At 55.2% G+C, this 25281-nt stretch overlaps 1 protein-coding gene across 3 annotated transcripts in view; it reads right to left on the bottom strand.

Annotated features, from left to right (window-relative positions):
- Positions 1-25061, bottom strand: part of TBX5 (T-box transcription factor 5) — a 43062-nt gene extending 18001 nt beyond the window's left edge. For 2 of the 3 annotated variants that reach the window (XM_045843782.1, XM_045843798.1), the window contains exons 1-7: positions 24641-25061; positions 22749-22933; positions 21056-21150; positions 18782-18901; positions 17826-17973; positions 14133-14285; positions 6628-6719 (exon numbers count right to left, since the gene is read on the bottom strand). In XM_045843782.1, the coding sequence (XP_045699738.1) occupies positions 6628-6719; positions 14133-14285; positions 17826-17973; positions 18782-18901; positions 21056-21150; positions 22749-22895 (755 nt within the window). In that variant the 5' untranslated portion in view covers positions 22896-22933; positions 24641-25061. Of the gene's footprint in view, positions 1-6627; positions 6720-14132; positions 14286-17825; positions 17974-18781; positions 18902-21055; positions 21151-22748; positions 22934-23081; positions 23118-24640 lie in introns of those variants that run through there. The other variant, XM_045843790.1, reaches the window with a different exon arrangement.
- Positions 25062-25281: the final 220 nt, after the last annotated feature.

Genomic DNA, 25281 nt, shown 5'->3' with positions numbered 1-25281 from the left:
TCTGCTGCCCTAACACAAGGGCCCCTTGTTTTGGATAAACCGACGCTTCCCTGGGGGAAGCCGTGTGGCTAGCCAAAAATACAGCGGGAAGCGAGGAGTCAGGGCCCTCTCCAGAACCTTGCTGGAATCGCTCCTCATCCACTGGGCCTTCGGGTTGGCTACCTGTACGGGAGGAAGGGCTGGAGAAGCAGGGAAGGCTCCCTTGGACGAACCGTCCCCTTTTGGGGGTCCCATGAAGCCTATGAAGTTGTTTGATACTTTTTGTACTGAGGTTGTCATAGAGTCCCTCGTTTGACTTGAATGTTCAGAAGGGGTCTGAGACCCCGAGGGCGGAGGTGAGTGTAAGCATCGCAGAGGCCGGGGAGAACGACCCATTCCCAGTGCAGGTGAGCAGAGGTGTCCCTGGACCCAGAGGGACCAATCAGCCTATTTGGTCCAGCTGGGGCATCGTGGGCTTCACAGTCTCCTACCTGAGACCCCGTCCTCCCCCTGCCCCATGCACAGGTGCCCACACAAAGACAAAGGAGCAGAGGCGGCCTCAGTTCTTCTGTGAGGACCCCCGAAGGAAGCCACCACCCACTCCTGAGGGACACGGCCCCCACCTGCTAGCCCCCCGTTTCCTTCCACAAAGACGGCGTGTGGCACGGAAAGGCCAGGCATTGCTCACGGCCACGCCGTGCAGGGCAGAGCACGAAGCGCCTGCTGCCTGTTCCTGTTCTGGCCTTTGTTACATGAGGACCAAGGGCGGAAGGGGGATTCGCTCCGCTGGAGGAAGCCAGGCCCGCCGCCAGGCCTCTCTCCGCGCACGTTGACCGACCGTGTGACCCTGGGCAAGCCAACCTGGCCTCTGGCTCTGCAAGGCCACGGACCCTATCTCACACTTGGCATCGGTCCAGCATCGCTCTGGGCAGACACCACGCCGACAGCTCCCGTGCCTACTGGGACAGTGTTATGACTCTCCTTGCAGCTACAGGAGGGCTCGCTACACCTCCCCCTTGAATCCGGGCCCATTGAAGTGAGTCCCTGGGACTGTTCAATCAGCAGAATGCAGCAGAAGTGACTGTACACGTGAGCAAAGGCCACGCGGCTTCTGCCTGCCTCTCTTAGGGGCGGCCAGCCAGCCACGAAGGAGGCCGACTCCCTTGAGTCCACCATGCTGGACGGGCCACGTGCATGCGCTCCAGGCGGCAGCCCAGCTGAGGTCCCGGCTGGAAGCCAGCCTCACCGGTGGGCCATGGGACGGTGCCATCCTGGATGCCCAGCTTTGTCATGCTTCCGGACACCTGGCAGCCCTGCCGACATCTGGCTGCGAGCAAGAGCCTTCCAGATGAGTCCCTGCCAAGTCCCCAACCCACAAATCATGAATGAAACAGAAATGCGTCCCTGTTATGTCGTGCTTCACCTCCTACATGAGCCACACCTGGTCTTCTCACCGTGAGTAGCGTTTACAGGACACTCCCGGGGGCTGGCGGATTGGAGGAAGTCGGCAGTGCTCTGATGGCCTCTGAGCTCTTCCCGCTGCACTGGGGTAGCCTATACTCCCTTGTCCCTTTAGCGGCCATAAACGCATGGCAGGGACGTGGTCTCTGGAGCTTTGGCTGTCTAGGGGCACAGCTTAGAGCCCAGGCCTTGCCAGCCAGCCCAGCGGAAGCTTGGCAGTATTTCCTTGGGTAGCAACAGCGGTCAGAACGCATGCAGCATCTCATTTCACCCGTGCCACAGCCCTGCGGGTAGGTTCCATCCCTACCCCCAGTTTACAGATGAGGAATCAGAGGCTTCAGTGGATTCGGGGAGCCTGGAGCTACTCCGCGTGGTCACCTGGACCCCAACTCCAAAGCCTGCTTCTCCATCTATGGAGCCTGGTCCCCGGCATGCTGATTCACCTTTGCACCCCAGTGTCTGGTATGCAGTAGGAGTTTAATAAATGCATGTTAGCTGAACAACAAATCAACAGAACAAAAACTAACTAAATGAATGAATCCCCAGGCCTCAGTTTACCTTTCTGCAGAAGGGTTTGGAAGGCTAGACCAGACGCTGTCTCCTGTGGTCCCTTCTACTTCTAGAATGCCAGGGTCACCCTGTCACAGTGCCAGTCCAGGTGGCCTTCAGAGAGCTTCAGAATCCGACCCCTACTTCACACGCCAAGGCTGCTATCTCCCTGCCCACACCCTCTCTGCTCGAACCCGGAAAACCCTTCTTCCCAACAGACTCAAACCCCCTTCTTCCCACAAAGCCTAGGGCCCCTCTCTCCACAATGGCGTCTCTGTGTTCACCCCCACCTCCCCCACCCCCACCCTCCCTGGCATCTGTGACTCTCTGGAAGTTCAGAACCTGTCAGAGCACATCTTAGAGACTGCAGCCAAGTGCACAGAAAGCAGAGCTCTATGCAAACTCAGGGTCTAGATCATTTCCAACGTGAGTGAAGCCCACACACCGTTCCGATGAGGGTGAGCCATTGGGTGCATTTTCCACATGTCCGCCAGTTTGCATAGCACCCTGACAAGGTCCGCCGAACCTCGACACCAGCTCCGCTGCCATGCAGCTAGTATTTTTCTTGAAATAATCAGCCTTCAGTTCATTCCTTCTCTCCTTCCTTCCTCCCTTCCTCTGAACGTACTCTCATCCTAAGCAATGATGTCTATGAACTCAGTGTATGTGTGTCTCTCTGTCTGTGTGCCCGCTCCGTCCAGCTACCTCGTCACCGGGGTAGGGGCACTGCCGTTTGGGGTATCATGATTTCTAGGAGTAGACGTTTTTTAAGTCACAGATGAACCTTGCAAAATAACCTCGGTGCCTATTTTAATCAGTCCGCTAGAGGCAGGATTTTTAAACGATTTCAGATCCTTTAACGTGATTTTGTGCTCTCCGATTTTTATCATCAGCGGTTGTAACTAGAAACTATAAATGAGTGCTGGACGCTCACTAAGGCACCATCTGTAACTTTCCAAACACGGAGAGGTAGGTGAGGAGAGATAGTGGGGCGAGTGCCCAGACGCGGGCCAAGCTGGTCCAAAAGTGACTCCCGTGGGCTGACTTTGCGTGGACGCTCGGCCCTCCTTCCAGTGGCCGGGCTGAGAGGAAACTTCACCCCTCCTGCTTTTCTCCCCAGCAGCTGTCACCGGGTGTGAGGCGAACAGGAAACAGGATTAGAAGATTAACAGGGAGCCTGCCGTTCCAGCCCGGCTGTTATCGCGGCCGACTCTGGACAGCCACCTTCCCGGGACACTTGTCACTACCTGCTGCAACCTGGGGGTGGGACCACAGCCCAGAATAAATTCGGAACGCGAGTGCAACTGGGAGTAATGGGGAGTCTCGCCCCAAATCGGATACATTGTATTGAGCCTGGACTAGGCACCAAGCTCTCTCCTGGCAGTCCCTCACATCATTCTTATAAGAACCCTGAGAAGCAGAAGCTACATTTATTTATGCCCATTGTACAGATGAGGAATCTGAGGCTCTGTGGGGTCAAATCACTGGCCTAAGGTCACAAGCAGAGGAAAGGCTGCACCCAGGTGTGTCTGACCCCCAGGTTTTCTCTTGGAGCCACTCGGCTTGGTTTTCTGTCCTTCCCCTGGGCCATCTCCAGGGAATTGGGCAAAGGACCCTGTCCAGACTCCCCACCCGGCCCCTGGCTAGCCCTCTTGTTCCTCAGTGCAGCTCCTGACACAGCCACGAAGACACACGTGGCCCTCGGGCTGGGAGGTTTGATCCTGCATGTCAATGACTGAATGCCTAGGGTTACCAGCTGCCCTCTCCCGCCCTCCACCTGCAGCACCTACCCGGGAAAGTCACCTGATCAAACCCTCCCCAAGCTACAACAATGAGGGGGTGGTTAGGACAGCCAATTCTGACCAGCACAGAGGCAGCTGCCTAAAGACCTAACCACTGTGTCTAGAACTTTAGGAGAGAGGCCCCGGGATCACTGACACCTGAGCTTTTAGGCTCCTCTACCTCCCACCTGGGTCTCCTTCCACGTCTATCGTCTGTCCAATCAGCTTCCGAGGTGCCGGGCCCTGGCAAGACCCAGGAGAGCAGCTACGGGTCCTGGGAGCAGACAAGACTATGTGCGCGGTGTGTGGCCAGAGGAAGTTTGTTGGAGGAAAGAAAAGCTACAAGGTGACCCTCGCGATGGGCAGGGAATGGCCCAGTGCAGGACAAGAGGACAAAGCCTGAGGCAGACCAAACGTGTTCTCAGGGCCAAAAATCGCGGAAAGAATTACGATAAGTTTGGAACGTTGTCGACGCAGGTGGGCGGCACCAATGAGGGGCAGAGCTAGGGGGCGTGGCCAGTCCTGAGCGGGAGGGCGTGGCCCATCACGGGTTGGCGTCTGGGCTTGATATTGAAAGCCGTGGGCTCAGAGTGCTCTAGGTGTGGAGTAAGCTTGTCTGATTTGTAGTTTACACAAGTGTCTTTAGCGGCTGTCTGGAGAATGTCCTGGAGGGGAACTGGACCGAAGTCAGGCGGGGATGGTGGTGACTAGAACAGACAGGCTGACCCTGGCTGGTGTGGCTCAGTGGATTGAGCGCCAGCCTGCAAACTGAAAGGTCGCTGGTTTGAGTCCCGGTCTGGGCACAAGCCTGGGTTACAGGCCAGGTTCCCCACTTAGGGGCATGCAAGAGGCAACCACACACTGATGTTTCTCTCTCCCTCTCTCCCTCCCTCTCTCTCTCTCTCTCTCTCCCCGCTTTCCCTTCTCCCTAAAAATAAATTTTAAAAAAATATTTTTTAAAAAGAGAATAGACGGGCTGGAAGGAGAAAGGGAGGTGAATTCTGGGATAAGTGAAGAGAGCAGAATTAGCAGGACCCGGTAACTGGTTAAGTCTGAGGAGATAATTCTCAACACCTTAAATCCATGACCCTGTTTGCTCCTGGCTGTGTGGGAAGGAGGGGAGAAGTGGGGGCTGGAAGAAACCCTTCATCTGCGAGCTGGAACTGGTAGCTTCATCCAGGCCCCGCCTGCACAACCTGGACCTTCACCTGCAGGAGCGGAGACCCTGTGGATGGCTAAGCTGCCCGAATGGCAGGTAATGGTCAGGCCAGACTGGAAGTCTGAACACGACAGAAATACGAACGTGGCACTTGAGCCCAGGGCCACGGAGAGTTTGACCCCTCTCCACTTTATGTGGTATTTGTCATCAGCTTTGTCACTGGCCACAGACGAAATCCAACTCCAATCTCAAAATGCAGACTTAACGCCAAATTTTTTAAAAAATAATAATGTAAGAACGTGGCTATTTTAGCCACAAAAACATCTTACTAATCCACACTTATAAAGAAATCCAGTTATGACAGAAAGAATGTATATGAGCGTGGTATATGTGTGTACACCTGAGGATCATGACATTTTTATTAAAATATAGTTCACATACAATATTATATTAGTTTCAGGTGTGCAAGAGTTAGTTGACACTAACACACCTGATGAAGGGATCCCCACGCTGTATCTGGTCACCGTCACACAAGGTATTACTGACAACATCCCCTACGGTGAACCTTACACCCCCCTGCCCCCCTGACTTACTGCTTTTGTAACTGGACATTTGTGCCTCTCATTCCCCTTCACCTTTTTGCCCTTGAGTTTTTTAAAGTGTGCCAAATTAGAAGTGGTACGCCTGCTATCTAAAGACAGTTTCCATGGCATGCATTTCTTTCCAGAGCTGATGTTAAAACCACAAAGCTGGGACACCTTTTCTCTCTCCCTCTCTCCCTTTCTCCCTCTCTCTCTCCCCCTCTCTCCCTCTCCCTCTCTCTCCCTCTCTCATCTTCCTTTGAACAAGCATGTCTGTCCCGTCTGCCCGACTGTCCCTTTCTGTGCCTTCCAGAAAGGATAAGGAAAAGCTTCCTAAGTGACCTCATTTTATTTTGAAACACGAAACCCACCCAAAGGGGAAGAAGAAGAAGAAAAAAAACTTTTTTGGTCAAAGGGATCAAGATGTATTTCTAATTCTCTCGCCATATGGTAACTTATTTTGGAAGCATATCAAGAGGTAGAGAGAGCGTTTGACGAAATTGGCAATGCTCGTGCAATCCCTTGAAATCAGACCAAATTCCCACTGTAGACATTTGCTACGGCCCCTGCCATTCATCATATCAGCGACTGTGACCACAGGATATGTAAAAATATGGAGCAATTTTTATCACCATCTCCCAGTCCCCCGGTGCCCTGGACACCACGTGGTGGCAAATTTGTCTGTATTTCATCCCCAGAACATCGAGTCATTAACTTCCCTTTGCATGCACCAAGAGAGCTATTGCCAGACGACGAATCACTCAGCGGCAGTGACCGTATGGGGAGAAAGAGAGAGGACTTCCCTAGAGGGAGAGGGGCAGGCAGCAAAGGAAGAGGAGACGAGGGTAGCTTCTGTCCCCGTGGCAGACGAGGGATGTCAAAGTCTCGTGGACCTCCCGCCCCACGCCTGTGGGACACACGCTCCAGCTCGCCCGAGAGAGGAAACCACACGGGAGGGCGAGAGACAGTGGGGCTCAAGGAGGCTCGCTCTCTGTTTTCTTGTTTGCTCACGGGGGCCCCGTCTCTCCGTACCTGGTTGGCTGGGAGAGGGTCAGCTTGCCTGGGCTTTTGGGGGTGTCCACGGTGAGGAGGGAGCCCACGAACCCCTCTTTCTTACCTTTGCATCCTTGACATTCTGTGGAGTTCCATGTCATCGCTGCCCCGGAATCCTTTGGCAAAGGGATTATTCTCAATCTTCAACTGGGTGATCTAAAAGAAGGAGAAAGTCGGTTTACAGAACCTCGGGACATGAGCTAAGCCTGTGTTGCAGAAATGCAGCCTTCAGCAGCCAGAAAAAAAGGGGGACGTGCACATTAAGACAGTGCTGTCAAGGAGACCCATCACCTGAGGCAGGCCAAAGCTTTGAAAAAAAAATGTACTAGATCAGACTGCTTAGGAACAGAGAAAAAAACTGGGTTCGATTTGCCCATCAGTTAAAGTCATAGTCTGCATCACTCTAGCGGATCTGTTATTGCTGTTGACTTTAATCACAGCATTTTGGGTGCCAAACGCCAACCAGGCCTCATCCGTGGGCCCCCACCTCCCCTTTGGAAAGTCGTGCATGGGGACAGACGGCATCACACTCCCCAGCGGCGTCGCGACCTCCATCTGGAAGGCACTGACGACGGCTTCCCAAGTCCCGGTGCCTCGTGTCAGGTTCCTGTCGCAGTTTCACAGACAGCCTTCGCTGGCTCAGGTGGAACACGGTGTCTAATTAAATAAATGCCAACGGACAGAGGTCTAACATAGATAATGGCTGTCGAACAGCTTCCTGACCGCTTTCATTTTTTCTCAGATATCTTTGTTGCCATGCACAACATTTAGCAATGGAACAGGGTCTCTGGTGCAAGGCTCAGAACTTTCATCTACACCATTAATACATATTCTGTTGGCGTGCGTGAACAGTAACAGACACAGATAAGAGAGCGCTTCTATAGAGCATACGCCAGCATTACTTCCCAAGAGCTGTGTGGAATTACGCTTTTCTGTACCGCATCACTCTACAGACTGCAAGGCAGCACCCAGCAAGGCTGGGCGGGTCAGGGCTCACCTTCGCCATCACTGTCATATCCTGACAGCACCCGCACACTGGTCTGCTCCATCTTCCCGCTTAAATCTAATCCCCCTTTCACTCACATGTATTCCACACGAGACATTCTATCACTTCTCTCTAGGTCAAGCCAGAATCCCCTGCTGTTCAGTACAAAGGAAACAAGGGTGTCAAGTTCTCTCCCCTGGTGCCCACAGAGAGCTCGGAACCCCAGGCCTGCCTTCCCTTTGTCGCAAGGGGCGGGGGGAGGGTCACACACTTTCAGAACGGCACGTGACACAGCGGCTCCGACTACGCTGAGCCTGTCTCCCAGATCGTCCGATGGAAAGATCAGTCCAGAGAGAACAAGCTGCTGGGGTTCTAGCACAGTCAAGGAACCGCCCCCCATCATCCCATCGACCCCCAGGAGTAGAGGTCTGGACCTTCAGGGACTCCGTACTAGGGGTAATTAATGACGCTGCCCTCTAATTTGTCCTTTCGGAGGCAGGCATTCCAGTATGTTCTGTCTTCTAACAGAGATGGCTTATTCAGGTCTTCTACCTGCAACGCTCTAGAATGAGCATAAAATTACTCCTTGTGTACACGCAGGTGGGTGTGTTCCTGATGAAAAATCATGTCAATTTGCCACTTACAAACCGTGTTCCACGACTCCGACCACGGGACGCTTCAGAAAAGACCAGACTGTGGGGGCGGTGGGGAGAGGAGTGGTGGGTGGGACGGGAGGGGGGGAAGGGCGGATGGAGCAGAGGAGTTTCAGGGCAGGGACGCTGTTCCGTGTGCCACCGGAATGTCATCAAACCTTCGTCCAAACCCACAGGACGGACGCCACCGAGGGTGAGCCCTCAGGCAGACTGGACTTTGGGTGACTGACGTGTCGGTGTCGGTTCATTGATTGTAACCAAGGGTCCCACTCGGGCGCGGGTGTCGATCGTGGGGGAGGCTGAGGGTGGGGGTGGGGCAGGGGGTATGTAGCACATCTGTGTACCTTCCCGCTCACCTCTCCTGGGAACCTGACGCTGCTGTAAAAAAAATATCTACTGAAAAATTTTTCTAATACAGGATGGGGCAAAAGTAGGTTTACAGTTGTCTGTAATGGAAAACAACACAGTAATTAATAAATCATGATCCAAGTATAAACTCTGTGCTTTGCGTACTCACAATTATAAACTACTTTTGCCCCGCCCGGTATGTATGGGTATTCATGGGTACACACATTGACTCCTTCCTCACTTTATAAAAAATTGTACCCTTTCCTGTGGCTTTCTGATTTCGACTGGGCTCTTCAGAATGAGTCGAAAAGTCTACAAAACCCCCTTTAAAAATGGTCTTTAGCCCTGGCTGGTGTAGTTCAGTGGATTGAGCGTGGGCTGCCAACCAAAGCATCGCAGGTTCAATTCCCTGTCAGGGTACATGCCTGGGTTGCAGGCCATGGCCCCCAGCAACCGCACACTGATGTTTCTCCCTCTCTCTCTCTTTCTCCCTCCCTTCCCTCTCTAAAAATAAACACATAAAATCTTTTTTAAAAAAGAATTGTATTCTCCACATTTAAAAAAAATGGTCTTTAAAACGTGCACCCGAGTCCAGTTCTATGGTGACTATAAAAGCCCGTCACCTAATGGGGCGTTCTGTCCCACTCAAGTTTTCTCCCATAAAATGCAACCAACCTGACCATCAACCATTTCTTTCAAAAGGGCGGGGGGTGGGTTCTCAAAGTTCAGTACAAATTAGATCACTGAAGAGCAAATCAGAAAATGAGGTCTCGCCCCCCTCCCCCGACCCCGTCCCCTGCAGTCCCCGAAGCCAGACCCTGAGAAATACTGCAGATAAACCGGAATGCGGCCTCGGGTCTGAATTAACACCCAGCCCATGAGGTCGTTCTTCCACCAAGAGCTCAGGACGGAAATGTTACCCGAGGAAGAAAAGAACAGGGTGGATTTTTTATACTTTATCAGATGAAGGCGCAAACCCATTTCTTGCTCCTCATTCTACTTCTACCTCATTCTTCCCCTTACCACCGTAGCTTCCAGAAACATGACGGCACAGAATAAGTGTGACCTGCCGTGCAGGCACTTAGGTGTATAGACCTGACGTATGTCTTGCTTTGGAAACTGCGTATAGATGCCGATCGGGCGTAAGAATTACCCTGGAGAAATGTGACCATACCAGCTTAGCTGTAGGTGAAAATGTCCATCTTATTTCTAAATAAAAATGCCTTCTTTATTTCAGTCCATGCATAATCCTGTCCTTGAACTTCCCTTCTGACGCGCTGCGTGTCAGCTCGCTCACTCACAGACACACAGACTCACAGACACACAGACACACCAGCCGACACACGGTGATGTCTGAGTTCTACCCAAAGGCCCCCCTGAAACGGACTCCCACCCGTCCGTCCTACCAGGGGACCCTCTCTCTGCCGAGAGCATAAAACCGGATATCCGGGGGAGGGGTGGGGGGGTGGGGAAAAATACGAATATAAATGCCAGCGCCAACCAGTGAGACAGAGGTTGTAAAAATTAATGAGAATAATTGTTGTGAATTCTTGCTTTTGAAAAAAAAAAAGAAAAAACCCTCATGAGGGCCAAAAATCTTAATTATGTCTCTCTATTAGGGGTTCATTTCCTGGTCCCAACCAGAAAGCTCATACCTCATAAATACAGGCTCCTTACACAATGATTTAAGCGGGAGGAAAATGCCTTTTAATGGCAGAGTAAGTTAATATCGGGGGATAGACATGGTCGCATACACAGCCATTGTTGCAAGAGCTGGGAAATGAAATGCCCACGTGACCTTTTTTTAACACCTAAATATTTCTGGGGATCGCTCCCGGAGCTGCTGACAACTCCAGCGAAAACCTCACAAAACCCTGTTTCACGGAGCGAACGTCGCTGGGGAAGATTCGTGTTTTTAAATATCTTTTTCAAGCTGTCGGCCATCTGGGGAAATAACTCCCAAATCCAGCCCGGGATCGCAGCTGGGCTGGGGAAACACGCTGTGCCATTAGCAGCCTGGGGCTCCCCAGGTGAGTGACTGCAGCGTCAGAGGGGAACTCGGCCACGTCCCTGCCTCCCCCTGGTCCCGGCACCCACGCGGAGGTCACGGTCATCCACCGAGCCCCTCGGACCCCCAAATGGGTGGCTCCTCTTCTCCCAAACTGCCCTGGCAACCAAATCACACGGACGGCTGTTCTTTCCCTGCTCCCTTAGCCAAAGCAACGTGGGGTGAATAAATAGTCCTGGAACTGGACTCAAGGACGCGATCGGTGAACAGACTGAGTCCCGGAGGCTAACCTTTTGTGGCTTTGCAACCACGGGACTAAGAACTGATGGAAAATCTCGGTCTTTCAGATTCTAAAACAGTCAGGGTAGCAAAGAGTTTTCCAGAGCCCGCGTTTGGGATGGAATCACCCTGTTCATACACTGATCGGTCACCGAGTCAGCCAATGGAATCGTCACCGACACCCTGTGCCTGCTCCGTGCCAGGGTCCGCCAGACACCCGTCCACGGGTTATCTCATGGAATCCTCACACCAGGAATAGCCAATGAGTCTTTTCCTGCCCTCATTGTGCGGATGGGGGAAGCTGAGTGAAGTCGCTTCTTCAAGGTCCAACGGGTTTGAACCCAGGCAGGCGGCCTCCGCAGCCCCGACCTTACCCCTACGCTCAGGTGGCTCCTACCTATACAGTCAGGGGTCTCAACACCAGGTCCAGGCGGGACAATAAAGTAACAAGACAGAGTAAATCACACCCCGGCTGGCCCACTGATTGAAGTCACACGTCATATATCCAGCAGGGAATTTGTGCAGCGCAGCCCTGAACTTGAACTGGAAAACCGGACTGCTTGAGACTTCCTCCTGACAAAGCAACTAGGTGCCTTGCGTGCTCACAACTGGAAAGTGGGGGAAACCTCACAGGGGGCAGGGGGGAAGAGTGACAGAAAGCCGTCTTCCCTGAAATCCCTCTTCCAGAAGCCAGGCTGGCTAGAGAGACCCGTACGTATGTACAGCTCGATGGGCCAAGAAAGAAAACAAGCAATTGCTGTGTGTGGTCATCAACCACGCAAAAACCTAAATGCATGTCTGGAGAGGCGCATGTTCTAGACCTGGGAGCATTGAGACATGCGACCCCCCCACCCCAGACTCCGCTCAAAACGCACGCGCCTGTGCCCCCCTGGGCGAGCACGCTTTCACGCAGGGAGATCACTAGACACACCCACCGGGGAAGACAATTTTTTCTTAAAGTAGAAATTTGGTAGACTGAAATTTATATAATGTTAGTAACCAATGTTAGCCCAACGAATTAAAAAAATTTTTTTTTTAAGTGAGAAGGGCTAGAAACGTGGGAGGGTGCTGGGTCCAGTCTCAAGCGGTGGGGGTGCTGGTTCCCTGGGCGAGTACGTGTTGAGCTAATCAAATCGGGCGCTTCCAAGCTGTAGTTTATTGTCTGACAATTATGACTCAATAAAGCTGTAAACAGAGCGGGAGAGGAACGCCCCCTGATCTACCCGTGCCCGAGGGACCCGAGGACGGCAACTGCACAGAGCTGAGGAATTTCCCCCCAAGGATCTGACCCTCCCCATGTTTCTCGAGCAGGTCACTGGCCGAGGTCCACCGCTTCCTGTCCTTTCTGCAGGAACCTGGGTTTTCCTGGGGCGGAGGGAGGACTCAGCATATTTTTGGAGCCTCCCTCTCTGGTCTGGGAATACATGTATGTATATATATATATATATATGGAAAGTAGCATCTTTGTTGCTATTTTTCCATGCTTCATCCTTCGCCACCACCACAAAATTAAACACGGGTTTACAGCAGCTACAGGGAAGCAGGTTCCTAGCTGCCAGCCTCAAATGAGCCTGAAATGGTTTTGCAACTTTCAGGGCATTCGGTCTTTATGTTTTTAGCTCTTGTCAGTTCAGTGAAGGGGGGGTGGGGGGACTCAGAAAAATCCTCTTGGCCCTTGAAAGAGTCACTGCATTGGCGGGGCAGGGAGCAGGTTTTCTTCTGGAGAGAAGCTCTCTCTCAAGACCTGGGTTCCCAGACAGGCCTTGTGGCCTAGAAGGGACCATCCATCACAGCGCGGCCCGGCCGCTGACAGTCTGAGTTTGGAGATGACTCCACGGCCTTTTGTAGCCACCCCGGCTTCACGGGGTGGGGTGGGGTGGGGGCGCTTAACTGACACCCAGTCTATCCTGGAATGAGCTGCACTGGGTAAAACTGGAGGCTGCGGGGTGCTCTCGGCCGGCCTGGCTCCACAGCCCTGCACCTTCCCTTATCTTGTAGGTGGTGATAGGCCCTGTGGAGGGGGAGGGGCGTCGCCATTCCCACATCCATCTCCCGGAGTTGTCCACGTGACCCGCCTTCACCGATCCCATATGGAGTGCCCTACTTCCCTCTAGAACAGCCCTCTAACCCCAAATCACTGCTTAATACTCTTAACAGTCTACGACCCCACCGTGGCCGCGGCCCCTTCCCAGCGCCCATATCCTGCCTTTTCAGATTCCAGATCTTTTCATTACAAGCCTTAGAAACCATTCCGCCCTGCCCCACCCCCACCACAACGGATCCACGTGCCCTCGGGTTCCTCAAGAACAGACATCAACCGTGACAAGCCAAGACAAGCCTTGGCCTCCTGAGAACAAATAGGTGATGCTCCCCTAACCTGTGGTTATGGGGTGCCCTGTTCCAGTAGCATTGTCAGGCTTTGAAATGCCCAAACCAGAGGCTGGATTTCCAACAGGGTGGGGTCTGACATTGACACAATCGGTCTGGCAACGTCCCGCCTGCCTCTACCCCAAACTGCACCCGCCTTCTCCCAAATGAAGCGTTGACCACATGCATGACCCCCGCGCCCCCGCCCCCGCCCCCTCACCTCACCAAGCTGTGGTTTTGCAGGATCCTATCTAAGTCCTGGGAGTGGTGGTCTAGGCTGCTGGTGGCCACGCTTGCTTCATTTTGTTTTTGTTTTTCTTTTCACAATGCAAAGCTCGCTTTAGCATGTGGTCTAGGGGCAGGCGAGGGGGAGGTCAGAAGTTGCTGAAACCAATTATAGACGCATCTGGAAAATCCAAGCCCAAGGTTTCCGGCAACTTTGCCACCTGCCCTGATGGGGGTGGAAAGGCATCCAAAAGGCAGAGTGGAGGAGGAAAGAAGGAGGCACATCCCGAGAGGAAAGCGGCCCCAGGAAGCTTAGCCCCAGGTTCCCACTCAAGAGCACGGAGTCAGGCAGCGAAGCGACCTTTCTTCTCACGGACCACTTCCTGAGTGGAGTGGGATGCCTCCTTGTTGTGTTTGAGTGTGCGGACATGTACAGTTTGATAAGCTTGTTTCTAACTGGGGTGCGTGCGTGTGAGTGCATGGGGTGGGGGGTCTGCCAAGCTCGTGAATGCAGTACAAAACAGCTACAATCCTTAGGCTGCAGCTCTGTCCCAGCTACGCACGCAGCCCCGTGGGGTGGGAGTCGGTGTCCGTTGTGCAGACTGAAGCTGCCCTTAGCTCGAGGTCTCAGCGGGAGACTCCCTCAGAGTCCTGCCAACGAGCAGGCAGCCCCAGGCACTGGGGTTCCTGGGTACCGGACTTACCTTGTGATTCTGGTAGGAAGTCACTGCGATAAACGCCGTCTCAGGAAAGACGTGGGTGCAGAAAGCAGTATTTTTTGAGCCAAATCCATTATTTTCGTCCGCTTTCACGATGTGTAATCTGGGCTGGTATTTGTGCATGGAATTTAGAATAATCTAAAAATAACAAAGAAAATGAGATTGTCAGAAAAAATGAAAATCCCTTTGTTTCCAGATAAAAAACCTCACTCTCCAGCCCCAAAATTAGACTCTTCGTATAGGCTCTTGGAAAAAAAAAAATAGTCCGATTTTTTCCCTCCTGTTTTGAAAAGGGTCCAGTGATTTCATTAAAAAGAAACATTTCAAAAATGACAATTTCCAACCGAAAAAGCCAGGGTAATATTCCAGGAATCTACCCAAAGCACACACGGCAGTAAATCAGAATTCTTAATAAAGTTTGCTTAATAAATTAACTCCCTACGCAGGGTACTTGCCGCCCCCAACGGGAGCGAGCAAGACAGTGGCACCCCTGGGAAGCCTGGGTGACCGTGTGTGGAATTGAAGGGGAGAAGAAACAAACAAATAAACAATCAAACATACATATGCCCCCCCCCAAAAGGAAAAAAATAAAAACCTCTGAGAGATGCAAACCAAGAGACCAAGCTGTGGCAGAGCTGGAATAAAACTCACAGGCTCGGCCCTTTGTTTGGAGAATGTGTGCAAGTGAGTGAAAAAAGAAAATAATGGGGTGCAGGGGGGGCGCTAGGGATGGGGAGCTGATGAGGGAAGTGCCCCACCCCACCCCCTTCACCCCCCAAACAAGGGCCTGGTGGTCCTGAGATTCTTTCTCCAACCGCATCAACATGTCAGGACCCACAAGCTTGGAATCATCTGCAGGCCTAGCCCCAGAGACCACTGCTGCCTCCGCTTTCTTGTGCATATTCTCTGCCTCCCGCATCTCTATCTTCTCCGTGTCCCGGGTGCTCCCAGGGACAGGCGGGGTCCGAGGGGTGTGGCTGGGTGGCTGTTATTACAACCACCAGAACCAGTACCTGGCAGGGGTCCCCAGGCCGGTTCATAGGAGAGGAGCACCCTCACTACTACACTGGGGGTGTTGCTCTGAGGATGCCTGGGTGTGACATCTCCCCGAGCCTGTTGACGCTAATGTTTGTCAACCCGATCTGATCTGTGCCCACCCAACGGGCGAATCGCCGAGTTTAAGGGGCTGAATATCTGGCCTGCGTTTTCCCTGGGACCACAGGCTGGAGCGGGGGAGGCTGTCTGGGTGTCTTTGATTGTTTGCATTGATGACCCTGGGGCAGGGTTCTTGGGCCAATCCTAGAGACCGGCCTGGAGGAGGGGGAGGGCCCGCTGACTCCTCCGGATCCCGGCCTTGCGGCTCTAATCTCCGGCCTACGCAGCGCGCGGCCGCCTGCCTGCCGATAGCGACGCCGGCCCTGGCGGCGTGGCGACAGAGAGACGCAGCGGGGGCCCCGCGGGCCGCCGCAGCCCCCAGGTCGGCGCGGCCATCGTCCCGGCTTAGCCAAATTGCTTTGACGGCCGGGGACAGTGTGGAGACGTCAGCGGAGGGCGATCTAATGGTTCCTAATTTCATTAGGACGGCTGGGGACTCCAAGTCTGGAGTTTGGTGTGGGATTGCGTGGCAGCTGCGGAGTCGGGAGCCGCTCTGCGCGCGCTCTCTTCCCGCGGCTCTAAGAGCCTGAAACCGCCAGGGTGCCCGGATATCCGTGGTGGGACTGCGTGCCTCCCCCGCCCCACCCAGCGCGACCCCAACGGCGCGCCCAGAGCCCTACAGGGAAAGCTAGGAGCCCAGCTGGAGCTGGAGGGCGGTCCCGCTTCCTGCCATCAAGACCCCAAGCAGGACCCCACCATAGGGTCCCGGCCTCCAGGAGGACTCCAGCCAGCAGGAAGATGAATGCATGCCGGACCTTCGCAAAATAGTCCTGTCTCTCCCTAGCGCCTAACCTCAATGATCAGTTCAGTATCCGCAGGGGCGATGCCCAGGCCACCCCGAAATCATCCTGATTCTGGGTGCACCAGCACACAGGGCTCTGCAGACAACACCTTGCTTTCAACGGAAAGGAGACTCGCATTTTTTTTTCCGGTAGAAACTGCCCCCTCTGCACCCTTCTGGGAACTCCTGACCATGAGGAAAGGGAACTGGCCTCTCCGCCCTGCGACCAGTAGTTCAGCCTCCCCACCGCCCACGTGTAGAAAGCAGCTTTAAGCGCATCCGGTGGATGGCCCCGGGGTCCCCTTCCCACTGCAGCCCCTGCCTGTAAGGCCCCACAGCGGCAGGTTTCTCATTTGGGCCTTCACAGACGGACCTCCGTGACCGTAAATCCACTCGCACCCAGTCCCCTCCTGTCCCCAAAGTGGGGACCAAGTTTCTGTCCATTCTCTCTAGAGAGGCCATAGCAGGATAGAGAGCACTTTTGGAATGAGAGACCTAGCCTCAAGTCCCGTTCCCAAACACAAGCTGTTTGACCTTGGGCAAGTCCCCTCCCCTTGCCCTGGATGCCCATTTCCAGAGGCTGTGTGTTTCTGTCCCCCAGGCACCCCCACCCCCGCCCTAGGCTGCTGTGAGGGTCAGGGTGGCATTGCCAATCCGAGCATTCCAAACACAGAGTTCAGAGACCGTGTTCTGGCCTGGTGATGAATTCTTTCCACCAAAGGGTTTGAGGGACACGCTCCTAAAAGTCAGTGTGTTGCTCTTCATTTGTTGTTCTTTGGGGAAGAGAGGGTGACGCCCTCTGGAACACTTGCTAAACGCTGCACATCTCTGGAAGGGTGGGGGCTGCCCGCTCCCATACCCCGTGTGTGGGTTCAGAGGCTTCCCCGGGCCCCTCTCTCTGGGGGCAGCTAGGACGCCAGGTCTAGGACCCTGGTCTAGATTTGCCCGCTCTGGGCATTGCTGGGGGAGAGGGAGAGATGGCAACTGGGAACAACAGGTCTGAGAGTATCAAGCTAAAAGGAGCAGCATTCCAGAGTTCGCCTCCAGTGCGCTGGCGTGCCCATCTGCAGAAGGGGTCAGGTGGCCCGCGGTCTTCCTCTCCTCAGGAACACCCCAGTCCCAAGGCAGGTTTTGGAAGCGGGTGGGGAAGGTATACCAGCCCCCACCATGGTCTGGCCCCTGTGCTATGCCCACCGGGGGTGACAATGTTTTTTTTATGCAGGACTGAAACACAGCCCCGCTTGGAGCCCTAACCACAGAGGGGACAGCGGCACAGACCCGGTTCCCAGCCCCCAGGTCCACCTGGGACAGTGCAGCTTCAGTCACACCACGATCCCTGCCCCAGGGCCACAGTGTGAGCCCCAGGTCAGGAGAACTGGGGCCCCATCTCCACCCACCCGGGGACATACAGACCAGAGCGTGGGACAGTGGACCACAGGGGAGACCGCAGAGGGGCAAACCTCTCCGTGGGAGAGAGCTGGACATGGAGAGGAAGGCAAGAAACCCAACAGCTGAATTAGAGGGGAGAGAAATAAGAGACAGGAGAGAGAAGAGAAAGGAAGGCCAGATCCAGAAAGAAGGGGGAGGGAAAGACCAAGGGCTGAAATAAATGGGGTAAGGAAAGGAGAAGGGTGGGTTCAAGAAGCCAAGGAGAGGAACCAGGAGGGAAGGAGGGAGGGAGGGAGGGAAGGAGGGAACGGGTCGGACCTGAGGACCCAGGCTGGGCCGCTCCGGGTACTTACATGCCCGAACGGGTCCAGGTGGTTGTTGGTGAGCTTGAGTTTCTGGAAGGACACGAGCTGCCGCATCCAGTGCGCCCCCGTGGCCGGCGAGTCTGGGTGCACGTACAGACGGCCCGGCATGGCCGGCTCCGCTTTCCCCGTCACGGACCTAGACCAAGGAGAGGCGGAAGGCCCATCCTCAGCGCCCTGTGGTGCGGCCGGTGCACACGCCGGGGGCCTGGGCTGCTGAATGCGAGAATGCTCTGCAAATGGCCTGACCCTCAGGTCTCCCCGGCCCGGCCCAGCGCTGGTATCAGGCAAGCTTCCCCCCACCCCCAGCTCTTTTTTCTTCCATCTCATCCCTCACCTCCCCCGCCCCGGCCCCCACCAGCACCAGGGACGTCTGAGGGGCCTCGAAGCCCCTCGCTGCCCACAATCAGCGGGTTCTGGGAGCCCGGGTGTGCAAAAAAAGTCTCGGAAAACTCCTTGAGGGCTTTCAAAGGGGGCTTCCTCTTCAAGCCTCTGTAGTCTTGGCAGCAGTGGAAGCCACCTACCCGAGGAATGGGCCTCGCCTCTCCACTCTTTGCCTGTTTTACTCAAATACCATGGGCCGATTTTGCAATTTCATAAAAAGGCAGGTTCAAAGCGGGTAACTCATAAAAAGTAACTGTAAATCGTTTTATACCCCCAAATACCTCCAGTGCTTGGTAACAATACCCTTTTTAAGAAATCGACAACCCACGGGGGCAGCGGCAGACACCGGCCCTTCGCTTCCTCGGAGCCTCAGTTTATGCACCTCTAAAATGGGGGCTAGCAGCTGCTCTTTCTTCCTTTCAGGGCAAGGTCAAAGGGATGCAAGGAGACAGGCCAGGAGAAGCCTCTCCCTGAAGGGTAGGAACTCAAAAAAAAAAAACCCAAAAAACGTGGACTGGGTCCGTGGCGGGAGTACCCGCCCCACCTGACACCCTGAGGCCTACCATTTATTATCTGCGAACTTGTATCTGTGGTCGTCGGCGGGGACGATGTCCATGAGGAGAATGTACTTCGTTTTGGGATTGAGGCCCGTCACCTTCACTTTGTAGCTGGGGAACATCCGCCTAGGAGAGGTGCAGGAGGAAGGCATGAGGAAGAGGAGGGGGGAGAGAGGGAGGCTTGAAGCTAATACTCTGAAGCGCACACCCACAGGTTCTATGGAAGGAGCCATTCCTGTGCAAACGGGGAAGACCAAAGTGGCCCCCACTCCGCTCTGGCTAAGATCCATCCCGGGTTTCCCTTGAAGTTCTGGGGAGGAGAAAGGCCGACAAACGAGTCAGGCCACTGAGTCCAGCTAGGAGGAAAATAGAAACCAGGAGGGAGGGCTCCTGGGGAGCCGGTTTTGAAGACAGCCTGCACGGGGACCCCCATTTTGATTCCTGCTTAATGCTCTTTTCGGCGCCAGACACCTACTTGTTTAAACTGGGGACAGAAAGAGTCTCCTTAGGTCAAAAGCTGGCCTCCCCCTCTGCCCAGCCAGCTGCTTGGGCGGATATGGGCAGCGCTGCTGGGTCCTGTGGACACCAAGGTGTGTGTGCCCCTAGGGACTGAACACACGCGGGTGCCCCCACAGTCCCAGTCCTGGCTTCAGTCCTCTGCCCCCCCACCCCCACCAGAGGATAGCGCGGTTGGCGGCCTCCAACACAAATCTCTTGCAGGAAGTTATTCCTCAATGCCCCACAACTTCTCCAAAGCACTCTTCTTTGCGAAGTCTAAACTCTCTGGCCCTTAGCAAAGAAATTTCACAACCAGCCACCGCTGGTTTCAGAGAGGGTCGCGGTTTGCACAAGAACGGAGGATCAGCTGGTTGGGAAACCAGTGCCCCCCAAAACCGGGTGCACCGTGCCCACTCCCTCCGGACACGCAGCTGCACCCCACATTCCCATCCTGCCTCGGGAAGAGTGCGCCCTGAAAAACGAGCATATTCCAGGGGGGGCCTGGGGTGGGACGACCAGCTGCTGGATCCCGGCTGGCTCCCGGGTGGCCGGAAGGGGTGAGCGGAGGCCTCTCCCTTCCAGCCCTGGAGTCGGTGGAAGCCGCGGTGTTTATCTGCCCGACTGAGCGCGCCCGGAGGCGGAGGCTCGGTACGCCGCGCGCAGGCCTTTTATAGTTAAATCCTCTCCGCTCGGGCCCGAGGAAAGGAGGCCCGGCCGCGGCTTTCCTTCCGCGGCGGAATGGGAAGCAAACCTTCGTTCTTTGAGTGTAAACAGAACGCGCCTCCTGGTTCAGCCAGGCCGAGCGGGGGAGCAGACATTGTTTAATTTCCAATAATAATAAATGTCACTGTTGTCAGTTTATTGCGGGAGGGTTCGGGCCGGAGAGCCGGGGGCGTCTGGGGAGGCGGCTCCGCCCTCCCCCTTCACACACTCGGTGGCTTGGGCCTGTCGGCCTCTCCGGCTTCACACGCCCGCTCTGGGTCGACGCGGGGCTTTCTGCAGCCCCCGGCACGCAGGGGGACAGTCAATAAGGGTAGCGACGTGGCCGGGATGTCTCCAGGCCTGGGCCCCCGTGAGCACACTCTTATACCGAGATACAGAGCTGCACGGCTCTCCCGCCCCCTTCCCCAGAAGTCTAGCATTTCTAGCTAAAACTCAGCGAACTTGAGAAAGGAACCGCGGGGCTGAGCGTCTTGGCGAAACTGCCGTGTTTATCGCTGTCTGTATATAGAGCCCGGACGAGCCCCGGGTCAGTTTCAAAGGCTTCGCCTGCTTTCTATAAACAATGAAAGAGGTAGCGAATACATTCAACGATTCAGACCTGGGCAATCGGACGGAACTCTGGAACCACTCCAAGGTCAGGCAGGGTGGGAAGGAGGATGGGGGCGAGGGATCTAGTCTGAAACCCGTCTCATCGCTGGGTCCTCTCTGCTGAACCTCTCGGTTTTCCTCATTCTCTCTCCCCAATCCTCCCTCTTTTCTGGTTACGAATCTGTCCACATAACACAGCTTCCCCAGCTCTAGATTCTCCTTATATAAGAGGGACAAGAAATGCCCCGTGGGAAAAAGTGCCTGGTTCTGCTGTTGACCCTATCAGGTATTTATTCCCCCCCCCCACCCTGATGGAGATCACAGGAGGAATTCTCTGGGCCTCTATAACCAGAATCTGGTCAAACAAAATATCGTCTCATCTCTCTCTCTCTCTCTCTCTCTCCTCTCTCTCCTCTCTCTCCTCTCCCCCACAATTTCTCCATCACCCCTCCACAGGGGCAACCGGCTCACCTTCCAGCCTTAGTTATGATCATTTCTGTGCCCACTTCATGGAATTTCAGCCACAGTTCTCGTTCATGAAGAAACACCTTGATCCCTTCCATGCCCTAGAAGAAAGAGAGGAAAGTCACACAGACAAGCCCGCGGACGGTGAACCTTCCATCCTCAAACTCCCTCCCCACCCCCAAACACACAGCCTTCCCCTCCTTCCCTCTGGAGCCAGTGGGTGGAGAAGCTGAAAACGGCCCTGGTCCCACCGCAGAGGACTCTGGACTCTGGACCGCTGGGCAGCCAGCCCCTGCCCAGGAACCCCGCTATGTGTCCATAACGGGAGGGGGGCTTCTCTCTAGTGTCACCTACACAAGACTAGAGAGAAAAAAAAAAAAACAGTGTAGGGTGCTCCAGAATGTCCAATGGTGGGGACAGGGGTGAGAAAAACCAAGCCCAGTCTCAATTCGCTTTAGCCAAGATGACGCTAAAAAGAAATGAATCCTCGGTCTCGAAGACCCACTCAGGACATTCTTCTGGAGGCTCAGAGAGCCACAGGCAAAACATTCATTATGTGCAAACACTGTATATGTGCATGTGCATCCTCGCCATGGAAATGCAAATGTAGACCTAGGGGAGATTTCAAATTTAAAAGGTATGCATTATAATAGGTTCCCGCAGTCCAAAACAAAAGGGAATTCTCAAATGTCCGTATGAATACGCCGTCCAGGCTCTCCACGCACCCAGCGTCCGGCACTCAGGCTGTTGTAACGGCGAGCACAGCCTAAGCCGTTTAACGTTTCCGCTTTCGACTAAGAGTTATTTTACAAAAGCGATGCAAAAGAAGTATACACAAAGTCTTCGTTTTGCAACAATCCACAACCGTCTAATGAGTGGATGTGCTTTTCTGTAAAAAGGGGGAAAAAAATCTAAGCTTCCACAACTGCGTGCCCACTGCTTTCTGCTGCTCTACAAATAGACGTGTTTTCCCGAGACCCGTGAAGGGCAAAGCAGAGAGGCGAGGAACTAGCCAGGAAGGACTCTGAAATCCCCAAGAACGGTTTCAGCTATGTCCACGCATCTCTTCTGGTGGTCACCCTGCGTCGCGCCATCTGACAACTTTTTAAAACTCATCCGGGCCTTCTGGGGGCCGCCCCGCGCCCAGGGAGTGCACCGCGCCCAGCTTCCAGCCTGGCGAGCCCGCGGCTGCCTGCGCCCTCTCCGCACAGCCCTGCGCGCCAGCCGGCCAGGGCCGGCGCATGACAAATGGTGCGCCGCGCGGGTCCCGGCGCGGGCGCGGAGGAGGCGGGCGGAGGCGAAGGCTACGCAAGATCTGAAGAGGGGTCAAGCCATCGCTCACGCCGGCCTGAACCGGCCGCTGACCTGGCCCTTAATGAGACGCGCGGGGCCCAGTCTACACCTAGTGCATCAGGAAAGGAAAGATCTGGGTTCTTGTTAGCTGGCCCCAACTAGCCGGATAATGAAGGCTTCCTGACAACTTAAATGCATTTTTAAAAATCCTCTGGCCAGAAAGATACTCTTCGAAATAAAGTGGATTAGAATACACTGGTGTCTGGGGAGGCAGGGCAGAGGAAGGTGTGATTGAGTGGGGCCGAGGAGAGAGAGCGCACCCAGGGGCAGTGGGTGGCCCGGCCCTCCTCCCCTGCAAGAAGGACTTCGGTCTCTGCAGAGGGCCCCTGGGCGCGGGTCTTCTTACCTGCTGGGTGAAGGCGGCCTGCGGGGACGAAGGGGACTTGCTGGGGGCCCCTAGCGCGCTCTCGGGCTTTGAGTCGCAGGGTAGATCCTTCGAGTCAGGTTCCAGGGGAGTGTGCGCTAGGCCAAAGCCCTCCTCTGCGTCCGCCATGGTGTGCCCGGGGCCCTGTGACCGCGCGGGGTCCTGCACTGCGGACGGGAAGCAGAGAGAGAGAGAGAGAGAGAGAGAGAGAGAGAAAGGGAGAGGGAGAGAGAGAGAGAGAGAGAGAGAAAGTTGGAAGCCTAGTTCAAGTGATAAGAGGGAGCAGTTGGGGCCCCGTTTCCCAGCTACCAGCACCTCCGTTCCCAGGCGAAGGACGCTGCAGAAGGTCCCCTTATTACGATCATTACTGTTACTTTAGGATCACGCACAACCTCTTGAGAAAGACCCGCGTCAGCCCGGGAGAAGGCAAGGCCCGCATCTCCCCTGCGCAGGCTCCCCCCCGATAAGCCAGCTGCCCGTCAAATTTGTCTGGACTTCTGGAAGAGCCAATAAAGATAAGGCCTGGGTATTTTTGGAAGCCATTGGGTACGAACCAAAAACAAAACAAAAACCGAGTGTCCTTTTGAGAATTTTTTTTTTTGTCTTCGTCGAATTGCAGGAGATCCTCAGAGCTCTGTTTGTGAAAACTCGCAGGCGGAATAGTTTGGTGCAGCCGGCAAAATGTCTGAAACCACCCGCCTCTTGCAAAACCAAAAGCTTAAAAGGAGCGAGAGTTGCAGACCCAGAGACCTGTCCCAAAGAAAATTCATGTTCATCGTTTATCAGCTACAGGTCTTAAAATTAAAAGTCCTTTAGCATTCAGGGTCCTCCCCTGCCCCCCCTGCAACCTGAACTAACGTTAAAAACAAAAAGAAGCCAGAGAGACAGCCAGGCCGGGAGGCGCTGCTCGGAACTTCGTAGGGAGACGCGCTTCTGGGTGCCCATGGCCGGCTCTGCGCCGGCCGCCCGGGGCGCGCGTTCCCCGGCTTGCTCTGCTCTCCAGCCCGGGTCAGGAATTTTTGTCGAGCAGCCAGGCCTAGGGGAGCGTCTCCGAGCTCCGGCTGGGCCTGGCTCGCTGGAAGTGCAGGCCCGAGCTCTGCACTGGCGAGAACAAAATGGGTCCCAGCGAAATCCTGGGCTTCGGCCGTGGATTCCGCCGCCGAGGTCCGGCTCAATGCGCAGAACGGCCCGGGTGTGCAGGCACAGGAGGTCGGAACGCGCAGAATGGCAGCTGAGGAGCCGCTCAAGCCCCGGGGATCCGGTCTCCTGCTCTGATCTCCTTCGGATCTCCCGTACGTTCCCGGGCGGAGATTTCCTCCCTCCAACCCCAGGAAGACAGATGGAGGCGCAAGGGATGGCTCCCCAAAATCTCAGCCGCCTCTCCACCGAAAAGCCAGATCCCACCCTGGTCTGCAGTGGCCGGAGCCCCAGAAACGGTGCTGAGGCCCAGCTCCCAAGAGCTTTCCTCACCACGCCCTTGGGGTTTTCGGGAGGCGGTGATGGGAGTCCCGCAGCCGGCTCACAACAAAAGATACTGGGGCGGCGCCCCCCACGTGCGCTCCGGTGCACCGCGGCCTCGGGGATAATCCCACCCCCCGCCCTAACCAGGGTCCGGGGGAGCTAGCGGCTGGCGAAGGAGAACAAGATGCGGTTTGACAGAACCAGGCCGCGCGTCCTGGAAACCACGCCGTTCCCCGGCCGCGGCTGCCTACTCCGCTGCACGCGCCCAGGGCTCCGGGCCGCGCGAAATCTCTGCGAGCCGGGCTCTGCAGAATCCAAGGCGAAGCTGCAGTACCGCCAAGCGCGCCTCCCGGAGCCCGCTCGGCCGGGGGGCTCCCTCCCGAGCCTCCCGGGCCATCTGCGGGCAAGGTTACCTCGCTCGGTGAAGCCGGTGCATTCACCACATCCCTGGTGCTCCTAGCAGGGAAGCCGGCGGCGAGGCGGGGGCGCCGGCATGGTGGCTCCGGGTTTATGCGCGGTACTGCGTGCCCGGACTAGCGGCTACTGCTGCCTACAAAGAGCACCCACCGCTGGAGCCTCAGCAGCCACGGCCCACCTCCAACACACACCTCCTCCACTCTGCGCCGCTCTCTCCCTAAAGACTTCCAAGTTGTCAGGCACCGGCAGGGCTCCGCAGAATGCAAACCGGCAGCCTCGGGGGGCACCTTCAATAGGAAGCGCTCAGTGCCCTGCTCCTCCCTGGAACCCCCAGGGAGGGAACGTCGGGAGACCAGAGGAAGCCGTGGGAATGGTCCAAGTCCTCTCTGGGTGCCGCTTTCAGGGTTAAAGTTCCGGAATCCGAGGTAAGATTTCTCCCTCTCTCTCTCTCTCTCTCTCACTCTCTCTCTCTCTCTCAGAAATACAAGCCGACTCAGCTGAGCTCAGTGACGTTGGGCTGCCTAGATGCTTACAAAGTACTGGAATTGCCTATCCAACTAGCTCTCACTGCACGCTGCCTCCCTCTCTCTCTCTCTCTCTCTCTCTCTCTCTCTCTCTCTCTTCCTCCCTCCCTTCC

The sequence above is a fragment of the Phyllostomus hastatus genome, unplaced genomic scaffold, assembly GCF_019186645.2.
Source record: "Phyllostomus hastatus isolate PE091 unplaced genomic scaffold, TTU_PhHast_1.1 phas_contig_1162, whole genome shotgun sequence".
Classification (NCBI taxonomy): domain Eukaryota; kingdom Metazoa; phylum Chordata; class Mammalia; order Chiroptera; family Phyllostomidae; genus Phyllostomus; species Phyllostomus hastatus.
Note: the sequence above shows the minus strand (reverse complement) of the source record. Positions and strands in the feature narration are given on the sequence as shown.